Raw genomic sequence first — 9,610 nt, 5'->3', positions numbered from 1 at the left:
TTTTAATCTCAGCTTATTTTCTAAACTAAAATACATCATCTCCAAACCCATTGCGTAACTCACACAAACATGCAATCATACATGCTCTTTTATGTTTCGTTTTGCTCAGTGCAAAGTAGACTTAAAAAAAAAAAAAAGCACTCATGATTCATACAATCAATAATGAATCATACGCAGCACACATATTCAATTATTTTTAACACTTAATTGTGTGCACTGGAAAAAAAGGGGTAAACTGGCATAAAATCATTGCTTTTGGGGATAACTTCAAACACGATATACTGGTTTCTTTTTCAGTCTGAGAATTTGTTTCAAGCTTCATCTGTTTTATACACAACTTACGACAAACTGACATACATGTTTAGTTGTCAGCAATTTCTAATACTGGTTAATCACAGATTTTTTTGTTGTTTACAGTTAAACTAATAAACTAGCATGAATTTAAGCAATCTTTAGCATGGATTGTGAAATTTGACATAAAAGAAAAATCTTTTGAATGTCATGAAAGAGGGGAAGAACTGAACTAAAGTTTGAATAACAAAAGCTCAACAAAATTTGTTCTTTGATTCCTTGTTATAAGCTTCAACAATCTGCATGGCTTGGCATCACAAATTTATTTGTCCTCTTTATTGCATGCGTGTTGACAGGAAAACATAATTCCAGTATTTCATGTATGTGTATATATATATATATATATGTGTGTGTGTGTGTGTGTGTGTGTGTGTGTGTGTGTGTGTGTGTGTGTGTGTGTGTATCATTGTTTGTCAAAATCTATATCAGATTCTTACAAAGATTTATGATGCTACTATCTATCTAATCCAATAGCTTCTAGAAATCACAATCATCTCCACAGAACAGGTGAAAGATCAGTTTTGAAAAAGACTGACCACAAACCAAAGCTGTGCATGTTTCTGAGAAGGACCCACATATTTCAAAGCTGAAGATGGGTTATCATGACTAAATGTTGCTTCTCAAACAAATAAAAATATACAAACAAATAAACAGTTAATGTCTTCCAACTAAACTGACCATCTTTGACAGGTTTTTTCAATACATTTTTCATATATTCTGATATTAGTGAGTCAGTCAGTAAATGAACCAATCAATAAACCAGTCTGGTCTTTGACTGAATGTATGACCCCAATTTGACAATCTATCAATGCTAAATAAACAGTCAAATTAACCTGTTGAGTGCCTATAAAACATCAGCTGATGCCCTGCAGAAAGTGCTGTCATAGTGCCTATAAGACATCCAGTGACATCCTCCATGTATTTCAATTTTTCCTTCATCAGCTGCAAGTATTTCAGTTTAACCCTCATCAGAGTTTGATTCAATAAATATGGACTCTGAATGGTTAGTGTAATGTGTCTGGATTACAAACATACCATTCAAGTGAGTACCTGTCAGGTGGAAGACCCCTTTTTTCTCAAGAATATCTTGCTAACTGGACCACTTGGAGTGCTTATAAAGAGGGTTTGCCTCACATCCCAAAAAGGTGTTGGACACTTCGTCAAGCAATGACAGTGGTCCCAGTTAGAAGGTTTACACAACTTTGCAAGCTTGGCTGATGATCATATATATATAAGCATGAGAGATGGATCTGCCTAGCCTTATGACTGTTTCGAACCTGATGGTGATGACAATGACAGTGACAAAACTGACAACATCCGACTCAGTACATCTATCCAATCAGACATCAATTGTAAGCAAATGACCATGAATGACAGTGAAGGCACTGTACTTTAACATAATTTTAGAAGAGGGACAGGAGAGATAAAGGAGTGGTGTACGACAGAATGCAAGACAGAGGGCAGGTAAAGTGGGCATGGCTCAGCTGTCAATGAATTGTCTTTTCACAGTGATCAGCTGCCGGGAATGGCAAAAGCCAATCATCCATAACTTTCTTGAAACCCAGTTGATGAATGATAGACGGGAATCAGGTTGTGTTTTTTGTTGTTGTTTTTTTTTGCTTTTTCACATTTTTTGTCACTGATCAGTTGACAGATTTAGCTATAGAGGAGACACAACGGATGCACAGCAGACACTCTTTCGGACCACTTACAGCCAGAAAGAAGGGAATATCATCAAAGCACACTCTCCTCTAAAGGGGAGTGCTCTTTGGTGTAAGAAAAGCTTGACAGCTCACTCTCTGAGAATGTGACTGACTTTTCATCTTGACTGAACCCACCTATGTCATTGCTGGGACAATCATTCACTTACATGACTACAAATGTACAAGTGTTGTGATAGTTATCATTAACGTAGAAGCTGTTTTTAATTTCTTTTACAGGTATATATCAGACTATAAGCATGCTATTTCAAGCTGTATTTTGTTTGTTTTCTTTCTGGGTGTCATTCTGCTGAGGTTGAAACAGACTTTTTTGGTGCATAAAAATTATTATCTCTACTCTGAAATGCCTGAATAGTTATCTAGATTCAAAACAAATGGGAAAAAGTCCGGATTTAGAATCTACATTAATTTTTCCTCATAATTTAAACCTTTACTTTCGTTCTGTATCTCCTACGGTTTTTGTGCTAGAATCTTTTGAAATTGTTACCCCTGAATCCTTAAAATTCCCTGGCATGGGGAGGACACTTCTTCACAAAAATCTCTGGCACTGAACTGGTTAATACTCAGCCATTCCAACACTTTTTCACAGACGAAAAGCTGTGATCAGCTCCATCTCTGAATGATCTGTCATTTCCAATTATTTTGCAAGGCCAGATAACATAGAAAACCCAAACAAGATATAAGTTTTTTGTAACTATTGCCTCACTATTGAAAGCTTTGACACCCCCTTCTTTTTCCCCTTAAGTACCATATGCACCATATTTACATCCTGTCAGCCTCTATTGCATCCATCTCCTCTATACCGTCCATATCCTGATCAATGGTGTCAGATTCTGTCAGCCCACTGAAATCTGTGCAAGAGGTGCTAGCACTACACTCAGACCCATCCACCCTTTCTGAACCATCCTGATCTGCATCTGCATTAGCCCCTTCTCTTTGTCCCTCTGTCGACATCGCTGCCGTAGCATTTGCAGTGCTGTTTTCAGTGTTCGTGTTTTGCGGGGTCAGGTCTTGCTGCACAATGTCACGGTGACACATGGGACAGGATTCCCTCACGTACAGCCACTTTCGCAGACACAAGCCGTGATAGATGTGTCCACAAGGTGTGATGTATGCGCTCTTCATCTCGTGGTAACAGATGGCACAAACATCGTCATGCTCGGCAAGCTGCTCCTCTGAGGCGAGAGGCATGCTTTCCACCTGACAGTGCAAGAGAATGGAAAAGGTTGAAAATGAGGTGGAAAGAAAGAAACACGAACAAGACCAGGCACTCCTACTGACCAATCTGATATATATATATATATATATATGTTGGCTGAGACTGATAATATAAACAATACAGAATTTGCGTATATTTTACATTAACAGATTTAGTTAGCTAAAAACAAAAAATACTAGTTACTATCTTCATTTGTTTTCCCAGTTCAGAAGATATATAAATAAACATAATCTGTAAAAGTTCTTAAACTGTTTCATTGGAAAATGGATGTATGTTAAGTCTGTAGAGACTAGAGAACTATCTAAAAATATGAAAACTATTTATATGTTATATTTAACTGCATATGGTCAACAACCAGTAAAAAATAATTTTAAAAAATAAAAAAGGGTAAAATCAAAGAAAGCTCACACACACACACACACACACACACACACACGAATGCACATAAATGCACACAAGACACACATACACAAACATTAGCTATTCTACCTTTTTCACAGCCTCCCAGCGGAGCAGAAAGCTTTTCCACCCGCTCTGCAGACGCTGCCATACATTGAAGTAACAATGAACAATCAGGATGGTGGAATTGATCCAGCTCCACTCTCCAAACAATGACTCCTTGATGCCGTACAGGACCACGAAAACAGCCACAATGAATTCCAGAACACGAGTGACAGCACGAGCCAGGTAGACAATGTCGTCCAGATTTTCCCAGGGTTCACTTCGTATGGAGTCATACATGAACAGTGTGTAGACAACCAGCGACCCAACCACCTGTAAATTATGATACAAAATGTGTATACTTTCTCTGTGTGTGTGTGTGTGTGTGTGTGTGTGCGCGCGCACGCGCGCGCGGGCGTGCATGCATGTCTGTCTGTCTGTCCATATATGAGCATTAACTCACTCAGTATGGCCAGTCCTCTCTTCTCCTCTACACAGACCCCTCGGATGTCCAGTGGGTGTCTCAATGACCCAACCTTTAGCTCCCGTCGTCAGAATTGTGGTATTCTTTGTCAACGTTCACCCCTTCAGTGTAAGAGCCTTCCGCTTGTAATATTTTGATGGTAGTAATTGGGGTGAAACGCTGTTAACGTCGTCTCTTTCGCCGTTCGTATGGAGAGAGTTAATATCTGCATTGTGAATTCTCAGTGGCAATCTATGCATTTGAGCAAGCATAAACAGAATGTGTTCTTTTACAAACATGCAAAATTCAATATCAGTACTAGAAAGAAGGAATTAAAACATACATTTCTTTTAAATCTTCAGGTCTACTTCACTTTTAGACCTTGAGTTTCCATAAGTTTAGCTTGCAAAAAAAAAAGGCCTTTTTATATTTCAGGTATTTTCCCTCAAATATTTATAACATGGAATCCACTTGATGCCTTCTTTTCTTCATACACTGCTTTTCTTATAACATCACATCCCCATAACCCATCCATACCTTACCATTTCAAAAATTTATAAATGAAAATGAAGATCATAACCAGAAGAAAGGCCCTTTGTGAATTCCACTCAAAGTGAAATGAGGAAAATAATCTATTGCTTAGCTTGTTAATTGTAAACAAAAATGGTTTTCTGTCACTCATGAATCAGACCAATCTCTATCTTGCTGACAATATCTTTTTTAACTTTTAAAGCACTCAGGGATGAAATTATCTCCAGCAAAAAAATCTAATGTATTAACTGTTCCATTTCTCACAATAGTTCTTCATTTACTGATTTTTCCCCAGCTTCCACAATTCCCTGATAAGTATTTCAGTATACTATACTACTATACATCAGCATATAATTTATCCATGAATGCAATGTTTCAAAATACTAGTGAGCCTATTCATGCTGAATTCTAAACTGACTACAGTTCTCCCAAAATTACACAAAAGTATTTTGCTTACCGTTTTTAAGCCATTAAACATAAATAAAATTTTCTTTCTAAGCTACTTTCACACATGATCAAGAAACCTGTTACTTTTTGTTAGAATTCTAAGATACAAAACAGAACAGTTGATCTACCTGAAACTATTTCATGAAGCTGTCCTACTCTGAGAAAACAACACATTCAGATCTCTACAAACCTGCACTGAGGTCAGCAAGCAGCTGGACACAATGACCATGAGCCAGAAGTCCAGATCAAAGTACTGGCAGATGGAGTAAGTCATGTACAGTGGGAACATCCACAGGAAGGTGCACAGTGCCACTGCTCTTAAATGTTTGAACACACTCTTGTTGTGAGAAGCACTCAGAGCTAAAAGCACTGGATCAGCTATTTCATACATGGACTGGATCAGCGAGGAGACGACAATGAACAGCAGAATAGACATCAGAAAAGCTCTCTGCAATGGCCGAAGGTCCAGCACATCAGTCTGCACTGCAATAAGCAGCATGGTAAACCCTTCCGTCCAGCCTCTCATGCTGTCATTATCGTTGGTGAAGGCTTCGAATCCTTGCAGATAAAGTTTGGTCAGAGATAAGATTGCATAGGAAGAATAGGTAATGGTCACGCAGAGGGCAAACAAGCTTATAGGGGTGGCACAACACTCTCCAATGCTTGCCAGCAGGATGATGATCCAGTGTTCCTGTAGGATTGGATGGCCGTCGGTGTACAGATAGACATAGATTTGGGAGATGAACAACACCAACCAGAAAAGCAGAAGCTGAACAGGCAGCAACACAGCATGCCAGAACGCCATGAGCACAGGAAGAATCCCAAGCACACGGAAAGACGCAGCCACACTGTTGATCCTCTCCTTAAACATGTCTATCATGTTGCCAAGGTTGTTGAACACATATAACAAGCCAATCATCAAGGTGAAGATAGTGGCAAAATTGTGCAGAACGTGCATCACCACCACGGGGAGACCTGTGATACGAGAGAACACTGGCAGGGCAAATACCAGCAACAGGAACTTTGTCCAGTCCTTCATGTCAATCAGGTAGGCAATAAGAGCGGATATGACAGCTTGTGCCACCATATTGAGCACCAGTCTCTGACAGTGCTGGCGATCTTCCAGCAAAGCTGTCCAGAAGGCACTGCCATCCACATCTTGTCTTGCTCGTTCACCTTCCACCACTTCTTGGGACAGAAGGAAGGATGCCAGGAGCAGGCCACCACTGACGATGTACATGTACAGCCATACCAACTGACGTAAAGGCAGTGTTGCAAACACTAAGGACACCACCACAGCTGGAACATAAAACACTGAAAATTCATTTGCTGTTGAAACTTGCAGCAAATATATCAAATAACAATCAAATTCCATAATAATAGGTGCCTCATAATTATATTTACTGTATTAACTCCTTATGATAAGGTGGGAGGTGGGGGGTTCTATGTTAAGTAAAGTGTCACTGGCACAAAACTGTGAACAAAAAGACCTATTACAGTATTAGATAACATGAACATTTCCCTCTCTCTCTCTCTCCCTTTATTTCCTTATTTAACTGTTAAACAATTGCCTTCAAAACAGTAGAGAGATATGGCAGTGACATTTTAAAACTGATAAAAGCTATTTAGTATTTAGTATTCAAAAGAGTTTGGGTCAAAAACTGTTTTGGGATAATGTTTTCCTCAACAGGTTTTCTCACTCCTTAAATTTTCCTTGGCAGATTCTTTTCCTTTATCAAACATTTATTCCAAAATTAAAGAATAACACAATATGTGGAGTGATGGCCTAGAGGTAACGTGTCCGCCTAGGAAGCGAGAGAATCTGAGCGCGCTGGTTCGAATCACGGCTCAGCCGCCGATATTTTCTCCCCCTCCACAAGACCTTGAGTGGTGGTCTGGACGCTAGTCATTCGGATCAGACAATAAACCGAGGCCCCGTGTATAGCACGCACTTAGCGCACATAAAAGAACCCACGGCAACAAAAGGGTTGGTCGTGGCAAAATTCTGTAGAAAAATCCACTTCCATAGAAAAAAAACAAATAAAACTGCATGCAGGAAAAAATACAAAAAAATGGGTGGCGTTGTAGTGTAGCAACGAACTCTCCCTGGGGAGAGCAGCCCGAATTTCACACACAGAAATCTGTTGTGATAAAAAGAGAAATACAATACAAATACAATACAATACAAAACATAAATATGTCGTTAATTCCTTCAGAAAAAACTAAACCAGCATTCCAAGCAAACCAATACTTCAATATGCCTACTTCTGTCCATGAACAGCTGCAACATAAAGTCATGAACTGAAATATTTCCTTGTTTTCAAGGTATTTATATTTGAATTTCTCTTTTTTGTCACAACAGATTTCTCGGTGTGAAATTTGGCCTGCTCTCCCCAGGAAGAGCACATCGCTATACTGAGAGTGCAGTTTTATTAGTTTTTCCTATCGAAGTGGATTTTTCTAAAGAATTTTGCCAGGGACAACCCTTTTGTTGCCGTGGGTTCTTTACGTGCGCTAAGTGCATGCTGCACACGGGACCTCAGTTTATCATCTTATCTGAATGACTAGCGTCCAGACCATCACTCAAGGTCCAGTGGAGGAGGAGAAAATAGTCACAAATGTTTAGTCACAAACATTTTATCAAACACATTTCTGTAGTCTCTGATTTTTCTCTTTTTTTTAAGTATGGGGATCCAGATACATACAGAATATCATAAGAAACTATGGTATAAGTTCTCAAATTCAGTCTTGCTCATAAAAAACAACAACATTCCTCTGGCAAAACAAAATACTGATGCTGCAACACCTTGTCAGGTTTACAACCCCTAAATGAGAGCATTATAATGGTCCATACCTTATTAAACAGTTAGTCCAATCTATCAATTCTGTACTGCGTACCATTTTGCTCAACCAGCTTCTCTTCTACAGAGTTTTGTGTCCATCCTGTTTCATAAGTTGTTTTATTTTGATTTTTTTCTGCCTGTAGCCTGTAGCAGTGTAGTCAGTTGCAAGAAAGTAATTTCTCTCCTTTGCCATATTTACCAGAATAATCAAATGCTTTGCAAAAGAATAACTTCATAATGCACAGATTTAGTGATGTACAAATTTGTGTGCAATTATCAAAAAACAAAACAAAAAAAAACAAACAAACAAAATCTATGATTGAAACAAATAATTCTGAATGAAAACACTGACAAATTAATGACTTGGAAGAAGCAAATCAAAATGCATAAACAGAACTTTTATTCCAAATAAACGTACCCAGGTAATAGACAACTTTAACGATGATCTCCACATCCAGAGTGTTGACTTGTATGGCCTTCAAAGGGTCGGTACGAAACCATGCTTCAAGCAGAAAGAGAGCCGGCACTCGCAGAATCACACCCACACCCGCCTCCACCCATGCTCTGGATACACGCCACTGGAGTGGTACCATGATCCACCATCTGCATTATTCAAAAACCAGACCTGGGTTATTTCATCAATGCAAAATTGACTCGCAACATGCAAAGGTGCACACAGATTGATAAAACTCACAACATTAAGTTCCAGAAATTCAAAAAATCAATTTTGTATTCTTTGCAGTTGGGCAAAGTGCCTCCTTTGTGGATTTGTCAGCTGTACACTCATTTGCTTTATAAAGGAACACGGTTAAGTATGTGTAATTAAACTCGAAATTTATTCACACACACACACACACATTTATTTAAAATAATCCTGTGGAAAATAAGACTAATTTCTGAAACCTAGTGAAAGGATCATATGTGGACAAAGGATTAAACAGATGGATCTCAAAATATCAAACACCGATCACCTGTCCAATCTGACAAAAAGCTGTGACATAGTCTACATTCTGTACAGTTCGTCTTGTTTTGGTCGTGTGTGGTCCTAACCGAACTCGTCGTGCGCTACGTACTTCCCATATCATGATTCTCCTTCCGCAGACACTTATTCCCCCTCAAGTTTATACACATGCGCGATCAGATTTCCCATTGACAACTACAGCATATCCAGAATTAATGTCAAAATGCGATTAATAACAAACAAGCCCGTCTTTTTTCCATCCTTACGTGTTCACAGGCAGCGGAAATAACATCAAATTTGAGCGATTTTGCGCATGCGTGTCCACAGCTCAAGTTGAATACAATTGAGATCGAAAGTAGGTTGCAAAAACAATACTTCTTTTTGTATTGGTGGATCTGTTGTTGTGGGTTGGATCATGAAAATAAATGCATCAGCAGTGTATGGATTACGAGAAATGGGGTATATATACGCTACACCACACCTGCCAAGCAGATGCCTGACCAGCAGCGTAACCAAACGCGCTGAGCCAGGCCTTAAAGGAAAAGAAAAAAAGACAATAATAATAATAATTATTATTATTATCATCATCATCGTCATCATAATTATAATTAGTATTATAATTATGATAATTAT

At 38.7% G+C, this 9,610-nt stretch overlaps 1 protein-coding gene across 1 annotated transcript; it reads right to left on the bottom strand.

Moving 5' to 3' along the window:
• Positions 1–684: 684 nt before the first annotated feature.
• On the bottom strand, positions 685–9,268 carry LOC143300612 (RING finger protein 145-like). Its single transcript, XM_076614399.1, has 5 exons — positions 9,244–9,268; positions 8,435–8,619; positions 5,364–6,472; positions 3,781–4,065; positions 685–3,272 (listed from the first exon to the last, which is right to left on the bottom strand). The coding sequence occupies exons 2-5, from the start codon at positions 8,607–8,609 to the stop codon at positions 2,835–2,837; spliced, it is 2,007 nt and encodes a 668-aa protein (XP_076470514.1). The 5' UTR covers positions 8,610–8,619; positions 9,244–9,268; the 3' UTR covers positions 685–2,834.
• Positions 9,269–9,610: the final 342 nt, after the last annotated feature.

The sequence above is a fragment of the Babylonia areolata genome, chromosome 2, assembly GCF_041734735.1.
Source record: "Babylonia areolata isolate BAREFJ2019XMU chromosome 2, ASM4173473v1, whole genome shotgun sequence".
Classification (NCBI taxonomy): Eukaryota; Metazoa; Mollusca; class Gastropoda; order Neogastropoda; family Buccinidae; genus Babylonia; species Babylonia areolata.
Note: the sequence above shows the minus strand (reverse complement) of the source record. Positions and strands in the feature narration are given on the sequence as shown.